Source organism: Anser cygnoides, chromosome 2 (genome assembly GCF_040182565.1).
Source record: "Anser cygnoides isolate HZ-2024a breed goose chromosome 2, Taihu_goose_T2T_genome, whole genome shotgun sequence".
NCBI classification, from domain to species: Eukaryota; Metazoa; Chordata; class Aves; order Anseriformes; family Anatidae; genus Anser; species Anser cygnoides.
The window spans coordinates 93,016,310-93,038,777 of NC_089874.1; the positions used below are offsets into that span (position 1 = coordinate 93,016,310).

Consider the following 22,468-nt stretch of genomic DNA (forward strand, 5'->3'; position numbering starts at 1 on the left):
AGCAAAACCAAATAGGAAACTGACATTCCTGTACTTGGCCAATGATGTCATACAGAACAGCAAAAGGAAAGGACCAGAATTTACAAAAGACTTTGCTCCAGTAATAGTGGAGGCTTTTAAGCATGTTTCAAGGTACAGTAACTGTTACGTGCAGTGTCCTTCATCACACTTGATTTGAGGGGGATTTAGAGAAGCCTTCAGCTCATCCCTTCTGGTTTGGCTAGTTCTTGTGTGCTAATTCTGTCTCTGAAGTCATGTTAATTTATTTAGTGTTCATTTGATCTTGGAGAGTCTTAATGCTATTAGATGAAGTTACGCTGTGAATTCATCTGTATTCAATCATTTTTGCCTTAAATTAGGCCTTACTTTCAGTCTGCGTTTATATGCTACAGCAGTTTGGCATGTCTCGTTACTAGTATTCATGATTTGTTTTTCCCCAGCAGACATCCCTCTTGTTGTATGACAAGGATACTAGGGTCTTGATGGGAAATTGTTTTCATATAAAGCTTTAGAGCTGTTAAAGCAATGGAAAACTATTTGCAGTGTTTATCTAACGGGTACAGACCTAGTATGGACTGAGCAAACAAATAGAAACAAGGGATTGGGCGCTGACTTTTTACTTTGTGCTTGCGAAGACATCTTGAACTGGTCTCTTTTCTGTAAAATGTAGTTTTGTTATTTTCTGAGGTTATTAAACTTCTCTTACTTTGATGTTGATAAAGTATGCCAAGATCCTTCTCTGAAAGATAGTCATACTGTAGTATGATTGTGCTGTACTTTTACTTAGTGCTGATTTTTGCTTTTTTCCTTGCAACAGTGAATCTGATGAAAGTTGTAAAAAGCACCTTGGCCGAGTGCTCTCTATCTGGGAAGAAAGGTCTGTTTATGAAAACAATGTATTAGAACAACTTAGGCAAGCTTTGTGTAAGTATTTTGTGTGTGTATGAAAACTCAGTCTCTTGTTTGAGGAGTCAGAGAAATAACATCTCAGTTTGTTTTCATTTAGATGGAGACAGAAAGGTGAGGAAGCGTACATATGAACAGATAAAAGTTGATGAAAATAACTGTTCACCTCGAAGTTCTCCCACTGACCCTCCACAGGTAAAAGAACATCTATAGAATGCTGTATTTGAATATGTTTTGATACAGAATTTTCAGCTACTCTTGTTTTTCAGTGGGTCTCTGCTTTTCTTTTTAATTAGTTACTGTTTATGGAAAGGGTGATTATACCCCTTTCTTTAGTCCAAGTGGCTGAACTTTGCCCCAGTAGGATGCAAGATTACCCCAGTACTGTGCTCAGTTATATTTTATGACCTGTATTAGCTTTGTAAGGAGAGACTGCTGTGCTTTTTACCTGTCCCTACAACCTTCTCACATCAAGGTAAGATAAATCTTATTGGCTACATAAGTTTGTTTCCTGAAGATATCTCATGCTGGGAATCTTCATTCTTCTATGAAAAGGTAGCTTAACATTACATTGATTTTTTTTCAGGACTACAAAGGATTTGTTGGCTTTGCAACACTTTCTGGTTAAAATTTCTGAGAAGTAGTTAGAAAATTATGCTGTCATTTACTAATCCGTTTGTGAGGTGTAATACACCAAAGAGTTGCAGACAGTGTTCATCTTCAGGCCTTGTCAAACTTTGCTTTGAAGTATTTCAGGCTGCAAGTTGGAGTTAAGACATTGAGCATGCTGTAGCTTCAGTCAGTTTGACACTAAAGCAGAATATATGTACTATATCTTGCTTTGTCCATACTAGGATTTTAGCATTAGTTCTGGTTGGTTCTCATTTTAGGTTGTCATTTGGTTTCCAGGGTGGTAACAAAGATAAGTAGTCTATACCAAGAATTTCAATGAAAAATCTATTTTAGGAAAGTGATCTTTAAAACTAGGAACACTGAAACATACTTCTGAGAACTTGTATTTTTTTTGTCTGGGAGGAGATAGAATGTTGATATGATGCTAATGCCATAAATGCTCTTAAAAATGCCATCAAATTGATTCCGTAGGCTTGTGATATACTGTTTTTTACTAGGATTTGTTTATTTAAACTAGTTCTCAATCTTCCATACTTTTTTCAGACCACAGATCTCATTAGAGCGTTACAAGAACTAGAAAATGCTGCCTCTGGGGATGCAGCAGTTCATCAGAGAATAGCCTCTTTGCCTCTAGAGGTCCAAGATGTGTCCCTATTAGACAGGATAACAGGTGAGGGTTGGGGATCTAGAATCTGAAATGCTGCAATGCAGACTCAACAACATAGAATGAAATCATGCTTTACCTCTTTCTCTCTGTTTGCTTTTTAGATAAGGAATCTGGAGAGCAACTTTCCAAAATGGTAGATGATGCATGTATGTTGCTGGCGGATTACAATGGCAGGTTGGCAGCTGAAATAGATGATAGAAAACAGCTAACTCGAATGTTGTCAGACTTCCTGCGATGTCAAAAAGAATTCCTTGCAGAGAAAGAACATAAGCTGGAAGTGCGTAATGTTTTGTTTTAGTCCATTCTTTGCTCTAGCTTGATCTTGCAAATGTTTTCAGTTTGCCTAAACAGCTTTTCTCTCCAAAGATAAATATTTAATTGCCAGTTAGGTCTTTGTTTCCAGCATGTTATTAATGAGATTTATTTGGTTCTAGTATTCTAAATCTATTAAACCAGCTCAACGTTAGGTACTATTGCCATTTCAATCACTTCAGTGTTTGTCTTTCTGTGTTTTAGCATGTTTGGTCTGCACAGTATGTAAAGGCTTAGTTTTACTTGTGCAGGTAGAAAATCTTACCCTTAATGGTAGAAACTTTACTCCATGTAGAATTAACTTTTTCTTGTTCTTTTTATTTATTGTTGTAAGTCTTAACTATGTATTACATGGTATAATAATATTCTTTGTGTGAAAGGGCTTGATCTTTCTGGTAGTCAAAGGTTTGTGAAGTCACTTAAAGGATAAAAATTTAATTACTGGCTTCTACATAACTTTTTTAACCTGACTTGGGTATCCATTAATCTCAGTAAAACATAATTTTAGGCTCTATAGCCTCTAATACAACTGATTAGCAGCATTTTTAGCACTGGGACCAGTAGGGTAGGACAAATCATTTAAAAAAGAGGGAAGCAGGGTGAACAGCTCAGTATGAGTGGATGATCTACTGAGTTACTCCATTTCTCACTATTACCAGTCACTTGTTTTGTTTTTCTGTTGCATAATACTGCCAACCCCCCTGGTGAACATTCTACCTGTGTAGGTCTACAGGTCTATAATTTCACATCCATTGCTTCCCAAATCCCTTCTCTAAACTTTGAGACATAGGTTCCAGCCCTGAGTTGGGTAATAGAGTGATAAAAATGAAGCTACATTGTTTTGCAAGGGAAAATAGCTGTACAGTTGCAGTGCCCTGTAACTGTGGCATATACACATAATCTTTATGTTGTGCACGAATTAATTGCTTTTCAGGTTTCATGTCATACAGGCCTATCATGAAAACTTTCTTCACTCTGGTTTCTTTATGCTTTTGTAACATCATAACTTGAGTTCAGTCAGATCTTGTGTCTCGGCCTGGGAAAATGCTGTTCATGATGCATCTGAAGTTATGTCATTCCTAGACTGCTCTTGTTTCCTGACTTCCTTTGCTCTGTGCTTCACAGAAAAGCATTTGATGAAGCTTTTTCCTGCCAACTTCACTGTATTTATCCCCACCCGAGGGGGAAGAATATCAACCAACTTCACATAAGATAGATGGTACACATGGTAGCATTGATGGCACTAGCAACTGATCCAACTGCACAAAGGAACCTGAAAGAACAGGAAACGTTAAGTGGTTGTATTCTTAGTGAAATTCAGAGATGTTACCTACTGTTGACCTGGTTTAATAGAATTTGAATTTCCAGAGAATTCTTGGTGTTTTTAAACTCTAGACTAGAGCTTTAGACCTAAATTTGCATGTCTTTTATCTTCTGAGGAAAATTTACAGGTAAGTAACTTGGAATAACCAATCTTTGCATTAGTACTTTATTTTTTTTTAATAGGAGTTGTTATAATAGTTATTTCTAAACAGAACTTAATGATTCCCATCAAAATCAAGGTAACGTATGCATTAGCATTGAACCTTGACAGGAAATTTTGACAACAGATAAATAATATGAGCTATTATGTCTACACCAGAAGCTAACCATACTGCTTAGTAGGTGACTTTCATAACTCTGCTTTGGGTAAGTAGTGTCATTTTTAACTCTTAAATTATGTTTTCTTTAACATCTGTCTAGCTTCTGTTGCAGGTGGTGGACATGGACCTATCTTCTAATGATGTCACCATCCATTAGTACACACATCCTGCTAAAAATAAATTTAAGAATCAAAATCTTGTATTGTCTGTTTTTTGAAAACTGAAGGGGAGGAATCCTGTAACTACTCATACTAAACCTCTGCTATTGTCATCTATCTTCTCACAAACATTACTGAATTTATGCCTGAGATGGATGAGCATTTATCCAGTGCCATTCCTTTTTCTTCAAGATAAAAGCTTTCACGTGGTTGTTCTTAAAATTCACAAGTCCTTTTGGTTAAATCATTCCAAGTTCCAAATGCAGAAATCTGGGTGTCACTTGCATTGAGGTTGCCATAACCAAAAGCAAAGAGCTGTGAAAACGAGACTTTGTCAGACTTCAGCTTTTTTACTTACACTGTAGTTACTGGGCTTATGTGAACATCGGAAATGATGAGTGGTGGATGTAGAAGTTGTCCTTCACAAGTACAGTAAAGAACTTTATTGAGGTAAATCTATGCAGGTAACAGAGGAGATACATTTTATAATTGCTCTTATGCCCCCCTCAAATTTAGGTTTGTCCTAAAGGGCATTTTCCCTTCACCTTTGTAAGTTTTAAAGAAGTATAAATATTTGAGGTACAGTTGTATCTGGAAACTTGCCTGGGATTTATAGCTAGGTGTATTTCTATCTTAGAGAAAATGGGCACTTTTGCAGAAAGATTTTGTAGGAACATTTTTTTTCCAGAATCTTGAGAATTAATATTTTCTATTTTCTACTTTGATTCATTCCTCCCTCTCTGCCTCCTTGTTGCACCCCCATCCTGCCCCTTTGCCCATTCCCTAGTTTTTGTATGTAAATGTTGATTAGTTTGTCGGTCTCACTGAAGGCTGGGGAAGAGATATTTATGTTGTGCAGGAACAGAGAACTAGCTATACACAAATCAAGGTGCCCTCATGTCTGTGTGATAAAGACTGTGCTGTAGGTTTTCTAGAATGAACATGACCTTAAAAATACAGAGATGACATAAACAAGAGAAGATCTTGATTTACTACTGCTTTGCTTTTGCTACTTCCACGGTCTCATTGTAGGCTCTTACTAAATTTCAAATAAAGGCTTTGGTAATGCGGAATCATACATGACTTACAAATGTGGGCAGGAGGTAGTACTACCTTTTCCTAGAAAAATGCTTCAAGACAGCCTGCTCTCATCTTTGTTAGGAAAAACATAGCATTGCTACACTTAGCATATGCTGGATGACCCAAGTTCTTACATAAGGTTTATTACTACTTACCACCTTAAATTTGGCAATATTTTTCTCACAAAATCCAAGTTTTTATGGAGGAAATGCTGTGCTAGGAGGCCTGCTGTGTTTCAGCAGCTTGCATTTAATTAAGATGTTTGATGTTTTCTTGCATTCCATATTTTATACAGCTATATAAACAATATTCACATCCTTACACTCTCACATCTGGTTATAATTGCAGTTTCTTAGCATGTTGAGAGAATATAATATGTTCAATGCACTTTTATTTAATGGTTGAGCTTTATGGCTCAATATAACTTAACTTGTCTTCCTAAAAGTTTTAATTTTGCTGTTGAATTTTATAGGTAAACAGCAAGCAGTTTCTCATCCCAGCCTGCAGCCCTGGAGTTGAAGGCTTTTTTGCTTTGTTCAGTTCCAGCTTAATGTTTCAAATACGTTAAACAAAGAAGTCAGGGGTGGTAGTGGTATATTATAACAGGCCTTTGATATTCAGGATTTGTTTTTGTTTCTTAGTGCAGGACTGGACTGATGCTACAGTCTACTTTTTTTACCATGGCCTTGGCTAACAGTAAAGGCATCACAGGTAGTGTAGTGCTTTCATTGCTGTTTTTTTCTTTAGACCCCTTATACTCTCCTAGTACATTTTTGTCAGCTTGTTTCATGCAGTGCCAAATGAACTTAGGGTGTGATACAATCATTAACTTCTCAAGTCCACTTGAAATGATTGGAATTAATTTGTAACTTTGCAGCTGAGCAGCTAAAGTCTTTTGCTGTTTTGGTTGAGGAAGATTAATTTGTAGCATGAATCCTACATTGCTTTTTGTTTTAGGATGTTTTTGTTTTAGCATTGTAGGGCGTGTACAAATCCCTGAGCGTGGCAGAACCACAGGTTAATCTTGAATTAGAACCAAGATGTGCTGTAACTGTTGTTAGTAGCGCAATGATTACAAAATGGTTATCTGGGAAATACCAGGATGTTTTCAAGAAGGTTTATCTGTACTGGATCAGGAATGTTCCGAGTATTTAAGATCCTCTGATACTTGGCAACATAAGTCTCTCTAAGTAGCGATATCAAGCAGTTGTTCTATACTGTGGTCTCCTGACATTGTGAATCATCACGTTTATTTCTATTCAGGATTAAAGCTGAGGGAATTGAATCTGTGTTGAGAATGCTTTCAATTCACAGTAGTAGTATGACTTCTCCAGAAAGAGGTGGTCAATTAAAATATTCATGGGCTGAGGAGAGCATGAATTTGGATCTTTTTATAAGGAAAAAGAGGAAAGGCTTCACTAGAACTTTCATTTCTTTTGTGGGCCAATGTCAAGTAATCTTCACTGTTTTTCTTTGAGAAATGTATGTTGCTGTTCTCCATCAGGAGAGGATTGTAAACTAAGAATCTCTGATGAATGGTGGATTCACTATTGTATTATACCCTGTACAAAATGAAATAGGACTCCGAAACAGACCCCTGTGCTTAGAGATTGGTGTAGACCAGTTCAAAGCCCTTCCTCACACTGACCACTTGAGATGTGTCGTGTGGTGTAAATGTCTCGAGGCTCTATTCCTTGAGTTGCACAGTGCAAGTCCTTTACTGAATTATAATCACTGATGTTCAATGTTCAAAAAAGATATTAAGATCAGTGAGTTTGCACTATCTATCTGAAGGCAATTGGACAGAATTCAGCCATCACTGCTGTACTCATCTCTCTCTAGTAAGGTTTACTAGATTAGAAGTTAACGGGAGGGAAATGATCTCTTATCTGCAATAGAATTAGGCTTGCTAAGCATGTTTACAGAATGATAATTATTTTTCAAATGTAGCTGTTCGTATGTTTCCATGAACGTTTTCTTTCTATACCAAGAAATGGCAGGAGATACAGTTGTAAATGTTAACTTTTGTAGAAGTAACGTGCTGGACTAGAGTGGAGGACTGCAGCTCTTATGTCAAATGCAGAAAAGTCAAGCCATCAGTGAATTTTGTTCTTCCGTGCTGTACCTATTTTATGAGAATAATATTTATTTGCTCCATTTCTCATAACCGCCTTATAACCTCTCTGTGCTTGACCAATAAAAAGTTTTTATATTAACCAACGACTGGAGTCTGAGATACCATGATACATAATTTCTCAATTTGTAGCTGAAAGTGTTAGGCTTCAGAGTTCTCTGTCACTCAGTATAACAGAGACATTTGATGACTTCTACTTTCTAAATTGAGTTACTAGTGATTTTGAGTATAAATCCTGGCTTTTTTAACAGATTGGACAGGTTGTAGGTTGTACTTTGCTCATCCTTGTAAAATAAGAATAACCTTTTGGTTATTAGGGTGGGTTTTTTAAACTTCACTCTGCAGCTTACACTTCTAATTTAAAACAAATAAAAACCAAACAACAACAACAAAAAAAAACAAGTACAGGTACTTATACTCTGAGGTACTTCTTGAATTCCACACTATAAACATGCAGGGGAAAGATAATGGTCATATCTAGGTAGGACTTGCTGTTTATAACAAGTCGGTTAGGCAATGTTCCTGGCTGTTGTAAGCCAAAAACTTGATCCTGTTAACCAAAATCAATGGATCTATTTGTCGTCTTCAGAAGAACAATTTTGCAGGTATGTAATGGATTCCTTTTTTTTGTGCAAATAAACACTTGAGAGGATGGGAAAGTGAATATGGAATAATCAGTGCAGTGTGTTCCAGCTAGAATGTCTCCTTCAGTGTCGAAGGACAGCTGGAGACTGGACACTTTTTGGTGCGTTCTTCAGCAGATGTTCTTTTTTCTTCCAGCAAATAAGTAGCTGGTTAACACAAACAAAACAAAAACATTTAAAGATTGAAACTGTAGCACATATTTCTGTCAGTGCTGGCCATGTAGTTTTTGTATAAAATGTGTAGTCTTAACTACAAGTTTTAATTTCCCACAATAATGCTGTTCAAACTAGATTTTTTCAGATGTTTTACTCAATAGGGCTGATAAACTTTTTTTAGGAGCCTTTTTTTCTTTATTGTAAATATGAAGTGAACAGAACTATAAACCCTGCTTTTATACCCCTTCCCTCCCTGTCTGTCCTCAAGAGTCTATATGCAGTTAAAAAGGAAGCACTGTGCTCAAGTTACTCTTGACTGTGACCTCATGTTTCACTGCACTTCGGATAATGATCTGCTTTGTTGTAAGGGCTGATGAGAGGTGCTACTAGGTATCTCTGACAGAAGAAAGAAGATAAACGGCTAGAACATCAGCTTCCTTTTTCTGTCAGCCATGCTGAAACAAAGCAGATTTCGTTCCATCTTAGATATAAACTTGAGATGTTTCCACTTAAAAGCAGTGTGGTGTTAGGTACAAAAAGTGTTTTGCCTAAAATCTGGTGCAGAGCTTAACAGCACTCATACATTTGTGGACGGGGCTAGTAACTTTTTGAAGAATTTGTGCACAGCAAGGAAACAGTCTGTGCTTGAGATGGCATTTTAAAGAAAATTTGCATCCGCTTTAGATCTTGGGCAGGGTGGTAATATTTATATGTCCTCACGTACACATAGGAAAATAATTCATTCGCTTCTGTAAGAGTCTGAGATGGCAAATAGCAAATATTTTCAAAGCGTATAATGAAATAGGGAATTACCTCATGTTATTAGGCATATCTCAATGTCTTTGTAGGAGAAAGCTGGTTCTTACTGGAAGAAATGTCAACTGGTGCAACTTGATTAGTAACTATAGGTGATATCTTTATGACAAAAAGCTTGTATTTAAAGAATGCGTTCTTGTTCTAGAACACTTCAATATTTTGGGATGTGAATGGACAATGTAGTTTCCATGTGTTTTTAAATGCAGAGCTTGAATTGAAATTAGTCTGTCACTCAGTCCATTGGTTATGTGCAAAATCTCACTGAAAACAAAAATTTTGAAGAGTTCATTTGAATCTTGAATAACACAGAGAAGGGTAGTTCTTAGTTTCAGTAATTCTGGTGTCAAATTATTTTGAGTTCATACCTGATCTGCTTTAATCAGGTAGCTAAACTATTTTGTTTCCCTGGTTCAAATTCATGACTAAACTACTCACAATGTTTGTTGTGACTATTTCATACATCTTTTATGGTCTGGATGCTCTTTTCAAATACCTACTGATTGATTGGAGGACACCTTCAACTTTGCCATTAATAACTAAAAAAGCTAACAGGTAGTTCAAGACATAGTGGTACTGGCGTCAACTTGTTGGACCAGTAGCTCTCCAAAGAGGTGTTTTTTTTTTTTTTTTTTTTTAAGAAACCTCTACTACTTTCTCAGGTAGCAGATTGTGGAAGTTAGTACCTTCTGTATCCCTTCAACTAATCAACTAAGGCTCAGTGTAGAGGGCAGAAATACTGTTTAGGAAGATTCAAACAAACAATTTTATAAATGAAAACAATTTTATAAATGAAAACCATCACATTTACACCAATGTCTAAGTCATTGTTACCCCTGAGACATTTTACTTGAATAAAATCCATGTGTGTAATAAAATAATGTCCTGGTGCTTAAGGAGAGTTCAAAGAATAGTATTGATGAAGTGGGTCAGTTCATGGAGCAGTAGTCCAAGGATGCCAGCTGAGAAGATGAGAGCTGTTAGGAAATATGATGCTTCTCCTATCTGGACGCTTGCTGAAAAATCTAATTCTTAAACTCTGGCATTATCTTTCTGTTAAAGCATGCAGATGAAATAGTTTTGAAGAATCTCCCATTTCAGCTTGTCGGTAGCAACTGGAGTTTAAGACCAACCTGAATTTGAAAATCAAATTCTAAGAATGATGGTATTTTTTGTTTTCTCTAGAAAAGTCTATCTGGAAGTCTTACTTTCTTACTGGAAATGCACACAACATGTATTCTGAATCAGTGCTGGAGGAGATGCCATAGGGATGAAGAGAACTGCAGGGCTTTCAGTGTTGCTACAACTACCTGGAACAAGTGTTCATTTTTGCCTTCATTGCAATTGGAAGCTGAGATTTTTATGATATGTGTTTATACATACACATATTTTTTCCTAGCATCTTATTTCAAAATGTGTTGTCTTAGAAGGTGGATTATTTTCTCCATACCTATGTTTGTATGGCTGGACTTGATGATCTAAGAGGTCTTTTCCAACCTAAACAATTCTATGATTTCCCTGATGGAGAGGAGTATGTACCATATAAGAGGGAGAGTGGGAAGAACGACTTGGAGGCTATGAATTAAAACGTGGTTGAGGACCATGTAAAAACACCAGCACTCATTACTCTTGAATAGAGTAAAACTCATACTCTACTCATTACTCGTTGTCTCTTGAAGCTGTATGTATTGGTTACTCTAGGGGATGTAATGAACAAGTAAGGCAATTTCAACAGCAATGAGAAAGCAATATATTCTACAATAACACCTGCTAAGTTAGTTTCACGGCCTGGTAGCTGTGTAAAGGGAGATATCAGAGCCTTTTTTCATAGGAGTGCTCCCCATCACCTGGTAAGGGTGTAAAGTGGTCCTTATGCTTGCCTTAAAATTCAGTTTTAGACCAAAAGAAAGGCCAGAGTATGTTTACTTCTGCTAAAACAGTTGAGATGTGTATCAGTTTTGCTAAAAGAATACTGAATTAGTCTACTTCTGAGTTTTTAAAGCTTTTCCACTGCCAAAATCTGGAATGCTGTGGACTAATGGTGGAATAAGGTGAAATAGAATACAGGGAAGCAACACAGGATGACATACAAATTCTGTACATTGTCTTGGAGTTTTTTTCTGTTATATCGTATGAAGATGTATTTCCCAGATAAAAAGTGCATTAAGTTGACTTGGTTAGAGAGTACAAAACATTTTTCTAGCGCATTCCAGCTGCTGCTGGCAGTGATTGGTGGAAAAGGGAAGCGTGTATTGTTATTATAGTAGGCTTGTAAGTGTTGATTTCTCAGGAGACAAGACCAAAGCAGTCATGCGGACAGTCCATCAATTCTTCTTTCATTTGACAGGGAAACAAAAATAGTTTAGTTCCTTACATTTGGCAAATTTAGTTTTGTAAATAGTAGAGAGGCCCAAAGGACTATCTCAGTAGCAATTCTCCCTTAGCCTGATCTCCAGGCATTGTGTGTGTAGCTTAGAACCAGCCGCAGCCTCTGATATTCTTTGCCAAAACAATCCTTGTGGGATGTAGAAGGCATCAAGGGGTTGGGGTAGTGTTGGGAGGACTATAGAGGACACACTGGCTGGGAGATACGGTGGGATGGAGAGCTGAGCTAACTCGTGTGGGGTTGGGAGGGTTAGCTGTTTGTTTATAGGAATCAAATAGCATCACTATTCACTAAACATCCTTTTACCGCTGTGTTGTATCATCTTGAAAAAATAGTGCTATTGAGGGTGGAAGTGTTTGCATGCAATAGGATGGAAGCAATATTCTTCTGACAGCATTAGTCTGAAGAGCTGGTGTTTTGAGCTGCTTTCTTCAACTTGGCTAGCTGCTTTCTCTTGCCTGTTTTCAGTAACAGGTGAAATCTTTGTTTATTTTCACAAAAGCACTTTTCTGATTAATTTTCATTGTCTGTGAAGTTGACCTAACAGTGTGTTCTCAGTGCTATGGTACTTTAGAAATACATTATGAATTCAAATCGACTTGGAAAAACTTTCAAACAGCTATCAAATCGATTCCAATGGTCTATCAAGAAAATGAAGGAAAATAAGTTGTAGCTTTTTCTAAATGAAGAAAAGCTTCATTATGTGAAGTGGGATAGTACATATTTAAATGGGAACATCTGGGACACTTGAATATCTAAGTGTTACAAAGGAAATTTTAATGACTTGGGTTTTGCACTTGTACACGCACAAAAAAAATGAACAACAAACAAAAAAAAGTTTTAGGCCAATGAGAACGGTATTTTTGAGGTGCATAGGCAGAGGAGGAAGGTAATGTGACTTTTTAGGCAGAAAATTACATTTTTGTTAGCAGTCAAGATAAGTACTCTGAAGACATAAATGACTGTTTAGCAACATTACCTGGCTCCAGATTCAGAGTAGTTTCTGAGTGCCAAAGTGATCATTGGTTCTCTCTACGTAGCTGGGTGTGCTTGCCACAGCATACGTCTCATTTGTAAGTGAGGGTGAGGGGGGAAAGCAAAGAAATCAGAAGAATGCACATACTTTTAAAACAAATGTTAGAAGTTCCAGTAGATGCGCGCCAGAGGGCTGGAATGTTAATCAGTATCTTTAGCACAAGTCCTGAAGTATTGAAGGTAGTCCATGAGTCCTTGATTTAGATGTAGACAACTGATAACTAGTAGAAATCATTGTAAAATTAAGCCTTTGATCTGCTGCAATTTGAATGTTTCCCTTTGTGGAAAACGTGTAGTGGCTGCTTTGTCAGTTATTACATTGCAAGAGAAGGTTAAACTTTCAAAGACGTAGAGCTGAAAGTTTAGTAGTAAGTGTTTGAGCTTTGAGTTCACCATTCAAAATATTTTTATTTTGAAGCTGCTACTAAAAATAACACATTAACAATAAAATAGCAGTAGAACAAAGCAAAGAAGGTTGGAGAAGAAAGATTGTTGGAGAAACAAGATTTACATCTGACTGCAGTCTTAAGGGTCAAGTAGATGCTTCCTTTGCTCTAGTTCCTCAAATGTTAGGCACTTATTATCCCTTTCCACTCCTAATAACATTTTTTATTTCACCCTTTGTTTCTCTTAAGTCAATAGTATTCAGATAAGGTTCATTTTATTCCAGCCCAAATACTTATATCATGAGACAGCAAAGGAGGTAGAAGTCTAATAGTTCTGGGGGTTCAAGAGTTCTGCCTGCAAGTGAGTTCTTGAATTCTGTGTGGAGTGTTGAGTTAATTGTAACTTCTTTAAAATGAGCATTTGAGCTGTCCTGATCTGAATAAACATAAGCCCTTCTGATTACGAGGACAGCAGAAGGCAGAAGACGTAATGGACAGTAGAACTCCTGCAAGATTTACACTTCATAATGTTTCAAACACGACATTTTAATGTAACTTATATCTAGATTGCTAGTGACTACTGGAGTAGGAGGAATGATTCTGCAAGGGCAGAAGATAGGAATTCAGTTGTTTCCTGCATTGCATCCTAATTCACTACTTATAATTTGCTTCATTGTGTTATTTATTTTTTCTTATATCACTTACTCTGCTTTTTCCTTGTGCTGCGGCCAGTAAGAAAATGCTGGGAATGTTGTATTCTTAGAGAATCTCCTCTTCCACCCCCCTCTCCACCTTGTTTTTGGTTGTCATCCTACATATCAATACAATAGTGAAGCTGAATCTGGTGCTGTTTGTTGTCTAAGAGACCACAGCATCAAAATGAAACCTGGTTAAATTCCAGAGGTGTTCTAGAAACTTAAAATCTCTCATTTAAAGCTGCTGTTATCTTATGGATATAATTAACATCTGTCAGCCATAGTGAACCATGATCAGAAAGTGGTGGTTCATCTCTAAGGTCAGTATATTTGATAGATAAGCAATCTGTGCTATCATTGTACTTAACTTCCTTCGGGGTTGCTTTGCCTACCAGATTCTGATAATCATTTAACATCCAGGAAAAAAAAAAAAAGCAAGCAACTACAACAGGGTTTTAGTTAAACTGATAGTTGATGAGTAGCTTCCAGCCATATCTTTTCAGTCTTTCACTCATTTATGATTCCATAATAACCAATATAAGCAACAACTGCACAAGAGCCAGTAAAATGTTTTCTTCTTTCCCCATTTTCTGCCTTCTGTCCTAGGAAAACTTTGTTGTTGGGGCTGGTGGTGGCAGCGGCATTTATTTAATTTTTAATTTTTTTGATTTTTAAACCAGTGATATATTAAGCAACCTTTGGTTTTAAACAGCTTAAATATGAAAATTGTGCCACTCACATTAGCATAGCATACACTGACTGCTTAGCAAAGCAGTTTAGCATACCATCTTGAAAGCCAGGTGTTTCTTGTGCTTGCTTTCACAGGCCATGTAGTGAAATGAGTGCTGTTTCCAGTAGAGAAACTCATCATTTGGCATAGAAAGATAGTAGGTATGACCTCAGCGGAGAGAATTAAATTCTGTCTATGTATATACCTATTAATTTGCTCTTTTAATCACAATTACTGAGCTCAGCTATGGCATTACCTGAAGATGCAGGAGTGACAAGTCCTTATTTATAATATCCGTGGAAGAAACCAGGCGATCTTGCTAAGCCACGTTATCTCTAAGCCTTTTTACCCTGAGGCTGAATGATTGTGGAATAAAACACAAAATGCTGTTGCAGGTACAAACCCAAAGTACAGTCACTGTGCATGCTGGTTTGTTGCAGGGGAACCTGCACAAACTGGCCGTGCTCCACCATCTGAGAAGCTAGCTGCATTCTACTGCAGTTTCTTCCAGTGCACATCCACTTCCTTTTCAGATGTGTTCCTCTCAAGAATATGCTGTCTTCTGGATTTCTTACTGTGCCATCGTGCTGTCTTAAAATATGGATTGCAGCAAGAAGTTTGGTGTGGCCAGGCTAAACTCCAGAAAGTAATATTTAAATCACTGCTCCTTTTGTTTTCTGACTCAACTGTGATTTATACGGACTGTTAATGATTTCTCTTGCTGCAATGCCTGTAAGAGAGAGTCATTCCTGTGCCATTGAAAATGGAACAGGCTCTTCTACAATTTTGTACCCCTTGTTCTCAGCATTTCCAGAAGGAAAGCAGCACCTTTATTATATATTTTCCTCCTGGCTGACTAGTGTCTTCTGCCACATCCTGAGAAGCATCCAAGACATTTTTGTGGAACAGAGAGATCTTCCTTTATTCACAAGCCCACAGTCCAGTAGATTTGTTATGCTTAATGTTAATTCTTGAGTCATAGAGGAATCCTTCTTTAATAACAGGCTAATCAGTGCTAGTAGGATTGGACTCCACAGGATTATGAAACTGCTTTCGAGCCAAGTAGTTTTTATATATATGCAAAAAAAAAAAAAAAAGTTTTTGTTTTTTCCAAATCTTAAGGTTCGAGATTAAGAAGCTTCCTGTCACTGTGCTGACTGGGAGCATCTCACTTATTCCATTTCTGTCCTCCGTGCTCTGCTTACGCTTCTACAACTTGGCAAATATCCTAGTCCCAAATCCTTGAAGCCGTGCTGGATAACAGCCACTGTAGTCAGCTGAGGAGTAATGTTCTTTTCATGCAACATGCTCAGAGAAACTGTGCTGTACGACAGCAGCTGTAGGTTGTAACTTTACTCTTCTGTTCAACAGTAAAGATTAATTTGTAGGCCCACGAGGGTATTTCTAAGTGTGGGCTGTAAAACAATCTTGATGACTTGAACTTCAGTTTTGGAGTTGTCTGTAAATATTTACGGTAGCTGCTCTTAAAAAGCAAAAGTAATAAAGATTGAGATGTGTGATCTAGGTTTTAGCTATCTTTAGTTTTAAAATGCTGAGCACAATCTCCAAATTTGCTTCATTAGATATAACTGGTAAATGCTTAGCATTTAAATATGTATTTTTATTATTACTTTCAGAAAACATAATTATGTGACTTAAGGTTTAAAGCGAGTGTATTTTCTGATGTGAGCAAGTGCCTATGTATCAGTAGGAGAAAGTTGCTTAGAAATACTGAATGTAATTAGAGCTCCAATAAAAACAGCTATCAGTACAAAATGTAAATGCAAAGATGAACTGCAGTGAGGGACAGCGGGCAGGCTCACAGTCCAGCAGTGGGTGGGAGCAATGCTGTACTCATCTGACAGCTACACGAGGTCCGAACTTGCATTAAAACCTTTTCCATGGGAGATACCACCTGTACTGCGTGCAAAATGTTCAGCAGCAAAAAAGATTTCTCCCAAGCTGTTGCATACAGAATTTGTTCAAGTATGCTGCTGGCTTTTTCAAGGCACATGTGTGTTCAACAATACTTTTTCTTCAAATATTCCAGTACCTAGCAGAACTTTATGCTATGTCACACAACTTTTGCCGTACTGCATGACAAACTTTCTCCTCCTTGGTTCAGTTTGTTGGAAATGTAATGAAATACGTCCTGCGCTGTTGCAACTTTCAACATAGGTTTTAAAGACTGTTGGGAAGGGGCTTTTTTTAGTTTGGTTTGGTTTGGTTTTAGCCATGTCACCTTGACTCTTCGTGCTAACACAGCTGTGAGCGTGTCGCTTTCCCCAGACAGAAGCAAAAGTGTGTTGGTGTAGTTGGTTCTTTTCAGCCGTGAAAGGACAATGGTGCTATCTCTGTGCCTTCAGCAGTTGCTTCCCTCAGTCAGTGCTGGACTTGCTCGTTGTGTCCTTGCAATACCAAGGATGTACCAGAGCTCCCTGGCGTGACTGAGGGCCTCATCCAGCCTGCACAGCCCCTTCAGCTTGCTGTGCCTGGATAACTTGGTTTTCCACTCAGGTGGCTTTGCAAGGTGCGAGTAGAGAAATCACCCTTTGCTTTACAAGGTGAGGCCTTCCAAATTTTTATTTTTATTTTTTGTGACTATATAGTGACTTCTACAGTTGATCTTGAAGCCTGCATCTCAAGATTTGGTGCAAGTCTTTGTTTTATCATAGGTCATGGTTAAATCATTTACCATAAACATACCTTGGATTTAGAGGTTATCTTTGTTACCATGTTTCCCCTTTTACACAGGGCCCTTTGCATGAGAGTTGCACTGCAGAGTGAAAGCAAAGTGACATACCCATGCCTGACACTCAAGCCCTTACCTCCGAGCAGGTTGGAAACTCATACCCGTATATACGTTGTTCATAAACTGGTCACGTCCAGCAGACCGCAAATCTTAAAACATGCACTGGCAGGTTGGTTTGGCTGTGCCCTAGAGCCTCCCAAGGCAGCATGGTGGCACAGAAGCCAACCCTGTTAACTCTTGCCTGAAATTTAGACCTGCTGGTTTTCTTCCCCTTGATGAAAGTCCCAGAAGTCCCAGTCATCAGATCCTAGGCTTAATTTATTTTTGTCTTTTTATTTTGAACTTAATGTTTGTGAGACATATGAGACATTGTGAGACATAGGGATGTGTGGTCTTAGGGACTGAATAAGTAGAGAAGAGATGAATAAGTATTTTTAAAATTCTTAAGTTGTCCTAGATGACGTGTATATTTGTCTTCAACTTGCCAAAAATTGAAGGGTAACCCCCTTATTCAGCAAGAGTCAAGCCTACGTTGCTACTTCAGTTCTTGTTTTCTCCTCAGGGAATTTGAAGCATTCCTCAGCAGAGGAATGAGAGAAATGTAATTTTGTAGTGTGGACCTCAAATCCGATTTAAAAAAAAAAAACAACAAAACACTCTTTTCTACTTTCCTAAGGGATAGTAAGAAAAAGCAGTTTAGAGGATTGTAATTTTTTGAGTTTCTAGAAATGGAAGTAGAGCCAGAATATTTCTGGCACCTTTGGTGGCAATTTAAAATAATATCAAGTTTCTGAGAGTGGATTTTGTATGTATAAGAAATTTGGAATGTCTGTGATAAAAAAAAGAAGAAAACAAGGAACTAGGTAGTGTACTACATGACTTGCATACTGATATGCAAGAAGCACATGGCAAAACAAGGAATTTAGGCTATTTACTACTAGTTACTACTTTGTATAATTCATTTTTTTCAGCACTGTGAAAATCAAAAGGAGTAGTTTAGGAAATACAGTAAGGGAACTGAGGAGAAAGAGTACCAGAGTTTACTGCATAATTGGAAATCTCAGTCACTGCAATCTTTAAGAGGAAGATCTGAAATTTGAAACTTTGTAATGACTCTGCCTTATCTTTCCCTCCATTCCAGAATTACACATTTATTAAAAAACGGGATGCAAATGGAAAGAACTAAAGAATCTTTTCCATTACTTGCAGTTTAACTCTATAACATGTCTATTGAATTACTCTGATTTTATTTAGAAATATCTTAGTAATGAATTATTTAGTTACTTTAACAACATTTAACTGTTTTATCCTAATGACTTGATCTTCAAAGGTCATTTATCCATGACTGGATAGAAATCCAGGCCTACAAAACAAACAGAAAACCCACAGGTGACTTGAGCTTTTACATAAACAAGGACAATCATTTTAAAGACCTTTTTAACAAAGTACAGGTGGCTTGAATGGATGAAAGATGCTTTAAAGAGCTTAGGCATTTTAGATAGAAATGATTGCTAACCTTTGATACATGTTTTCTTTCATCAGTGGATCACAGAAAGATGTGCATTAGTGGGGTTATTGCTAGCTGTAGGCTTTTGGAAGGAAATAGTTCATAATGGGAAAGAAAACTTCAGGAAAAACACTGTAAATGTCTTTTTTTTTTATGTTCTTTACTTGTTCTTTGTCCTGCTTTCTGATGCTACTTTTTCTTCTGTTTCTTTATGATTTTTTTACCCTGGCAATCTCTTTTTGTGCCCTTTTAGTTATAAAATAAGACTAGTTACTCGAGCAATTCAGAGTTGAGGAAATAATGTAAAAAAAAAAAAAAAAAAAAAGTGTGGGTATGCCAAATTTGCTGCCTGAAATTGTTTTTTTGTTGTTGTTTGTTTTTCTGATAAGAGACTTAAATTTTGAGTTTTTTTCTTGTAGCTCCTCCACGCTCTCAACGGATTTTAGTTCCCTTACGCACAACTTTCTCAATTTAATACTAAAGCACTGTGTTTTTTTTAAATAATGGAATTTTATACCCATTGTTAGGAAATATTTTTCTCCTTTCTTTGTTGACTGTGAGTTGCAGTTGCATTTTTGCCTCATGTATAGTAGAATTTGCATTGGATGTTCCCACAGGGCATAAGAGGGACAGTTTCAAGCAGTCAGAATACCTACTGCTGCTGCACAGTGCTCCCTTTCCATCCAGTCCTACCTTTCACACACTCCCATACCCATCACTAAGCTGTACATTTGAAGGATATTTTTCACACTCATGAAGGAGAGAAAAACAAAATTACTGTGCAGTCTGTTTTACACATGCAATTATTAGTCACGTAAACTACAGTTTAATTTCTCAAGTAATGCTGAGTTCTTTCAACTGCCATTAAAGTAAATCAGACTCGTGAACGCTCATCTTTCAGCTGCCACTAAATCTTCTTTAGAATCCACATCTGTAAAATGGATGTATCAGCCTACTTAATGAAATTGTGCAATGAATTGACACATATAATAAGATGTCTAGCTGATCAGAGTTACTAGTATACGCAGATTGGATGACCCCCTGGCATTTCATGGCATATTTTGAGAAGCACTTTTAAAAATCTGTTAAGAAATAGCCATGTGCGCTTCAGGTAAGACTTTTCAGGAATTATATTCTGGTCGTCCTTCACAGCAGTTTCTTCAGGTTTGATAGAAGTAGTATATGAAATGGGAAACTGAGAGAAGTGAAAATAGTTCAAAGAGCTTGTTCAAAATGTCCTAAGATAAGTTTTGCACAGATAGTCCTGCACTGGTAGGCCAACAGTATTTGGTTCAATTGTAGCAGAAAGTTGAGGTCCTCCATCTATATTACTTATGTTTATTCCACTTGAAATACAGTGAATACCCAATCTCAGGTCAGCAGAACACTTCTAATTCACATACTTCTCATTGATTTTTTTTTTTGCCGTGCTCACAGGTTAATATTTAGTGGCTCTACAGTGCAGTAGCAAAAGCTGTGTATATTACCTTGCTTTAAATTTGCTGCTGCTCAGATTAGACTGCTACTATTACTTAGCATTGCTGCAATAAACCTAGGTCTTGCTACTTCTACTTTATATATATGCCTCTGACAAAAGAAGAGATAAGGACCTGAAACATTTGTCTCTTGGCCAGCTGCAGATAAAACCCCTACTTAGTAAGGTGAACTGCTGCTTTCCTTCTCAGGTTTACAAATAGTTACTTGTAGTCTTGGCTTCACAGAAATTTCATACTCTTGGATGTCCATTTGTCTCCATTAAATAATGAACATCAAAGTCCCCGTTTTTGCAGTTGAGCACCCACAGCATTGGCTTTAGAAAGATGAATTGCACATGTGGAATTTGATGCTGAGACCTTTGTAATGACCTGCACATAATGGTTACATGAAAAGAGGAATGTGTGTGATGCACAATTTGTAAAGTTCAGCCACTTGGTACAGTAAATACTTGAGCCTGAGGACTTTACTCAGCTGTTCCTAAATGTATTGTGAAGGACGCGTTTTTTTTCCAGTAGACCACAAAAATTGTCACAAAAATTCAATTTGAAGTGGAACCCTTTAATTTGGATATCTTTCAGATTGTTTTTGAATAGGTGAAACTTCAAGAAGCTATCTTGAAGCCTAAGGCTGTTTCATTTTTATTTTCTTATTTTCAAAACTATTCTGTTTTAATCTGTAGAGTATCTGCTTGAACATTTGAGCTCAGTTGTGCAGAATTTTACTTAAGTGCTTAATTCCTTGTCATCAGAAGTTCTTCAGAACCTCATGCTATTAGTCAAAATTTGAAACGTAAGAATTCAGTGTAATGTAAGCATCTCTTGGAAGTAGGTACCTTCAAGTTTATTATAACAGCTAAGTTTTCAATGAGATAAAAGTCCTATGTTGGATGATAAAACACCAAGACCAAATTTAACTTCAAGCAGGCATCCTGAGGAACTGCTATTCATATCTGTCATCCTCAAATGATCTCAGTTAAATCATTGTCCTGTAATAGATTCTCTAATTAAATTAGTATCTTTAAATAGTAATTTATTTTATAAATTTATATACATTACCGTGGACCTTTTCTGATTGAGTGAAGGTGAATATAAAGTAAGCCTAGTGGTACAGCTTGTAATTAAGCCTACATGTCCCTGTTTTTTTGCTTTAAATTTCTGAAACATTGACCAACTTTTTGCCAACACAATTAATCTTCAAGAATAAAGCTAAAGATGAGTTTGTAATAAAACAATCTTCAAAAGAAAAAAGGAAAAAAAAAAAGATCTTTTATTTGAGATGACATTATTAATGTTCTTTCTCAAAGTATTATGGAGTGGGGAAACTTTCTGTCAGGCGCATACATTTTGGTATACTAATCAAAATCAACCTGAATTTAATGAAATTACAAGCCTTTAGAAAAAAAAATCTTACTTTTAATATGCACATCAGAGGCTTCTTAGACATTATTGACTTCCATGAAGAGCTTCTCTGCCAGAGAGTTTCTTTTCCAGCTTGGGCTAAAGAAGACTTCTGTGACTGCAGCTGTAGATGGCTGTTTTGTGAGCTGACCATGGGCCAAGTGCCTGGTGTGAGAGATGGACGCTTCTTCTGTGGGTGGGTTGTCCATGATTCCTGTGAGTCTAAGTAATGTGGAGGTGAAGCCAATGGTTTTGAGTGTGCAGAACTTGGACAAGTGTCTGTAAACGTGGAACCACAGGAAACAGAATAGGAAGGAGTCTAGGACTAGATGTTACAGTAAGGAATGGAGTAGGGGACAGAGCATGGCCATGGGAGGAAAAGAGATCAGATGGCTGAGAAGGAAGGGAGCGGTCAAAAAAATGTAACATCATGTAAGATTGAAATGGGAGGAACTGGAATTCATTTGGACAAAGAGAATGGGAGCAAAAACTGGTATGAGGTGACAGAGAAGTCTGACAGAGATGCTATGTAGGCAGAGAACAGGGACAGGCTGAGTAAAAGATTGGGGAGAAATAGATGGAACTGGAACCAGAAGCAGCTAAACTCATAGACAAAGTGGTAATTGCAGACTGGGATTGGAGAGGGAGGAATTCACACACGGAGCCAGAAAGGAAGAAAATCAGAACAGTTAGGAAAAAAACAGTTGTGTTTGTATTGGGTGAGAATACAGGCATGACGGTGGGGTGAGAGGCACCAAACAGCCTTGCTGGACAAAGAAGTTGGTTCTGGAAACAGTATTTGAGGAATGGAGGCAGAGACCAAGGGTCAAGACTGGGGTGAATGAGATTTGAGACCCGAGTTTAGGTTGGAAGGAGCTGGACAAAGAAGAGTAGATTGGGACCACTGTGCAGGATTTTGCATTTCTGTCATTCACCC

General features: G+C 37.3%; 1 protein-coding gene across 3 annotated transcripts in view; it reads left to right on the forward strand.

The window, feature by feature from the left end:
- Positions 1 to 22,468, forward strand: part of RPRD1A (regulation of nuclear pre-mRNA domain containing 1A) — a 43,008-nt gene that overhangs the window by 11,817 nt on the left and 8,723 nt on the right. Inside the window, exons 2-7 of one of the 3 annotated variants that reach the window (XM_048077476.2) lie at positions 3 to 132; positions 818 to 924; positions 1,007 to 1,101; positions 2,083 to 2,209; positions 2,308 to 2,483; positions 4,262 to 4,356. In XM_048077476.2, the coding sequence (XP_047933433.2) occupies positions 3 to 132; positions 818 to 924; positions 1,007 to 1,101; positions 2,083 to 2,209; positions 2,308 to 2,483; positions 4,262 to 4,318 (692 nt within the window). In that variant the 3' untranslated portion in view covers positions 4,319 to 4,356. Of the gene's footprint in view, positions 1 to 2; positions 133 to 817; positions 925 to 1,006; positions 1,102 to 2,082; positions 2,210 to 2,307; positions 2,484 to 4,261; positions 4,357 to 22,468 lie in introns of those variants that run through there. The other 2 variants (XM_048077477.2, XM_048077475.2) reach the window with 2 other exon arrangements.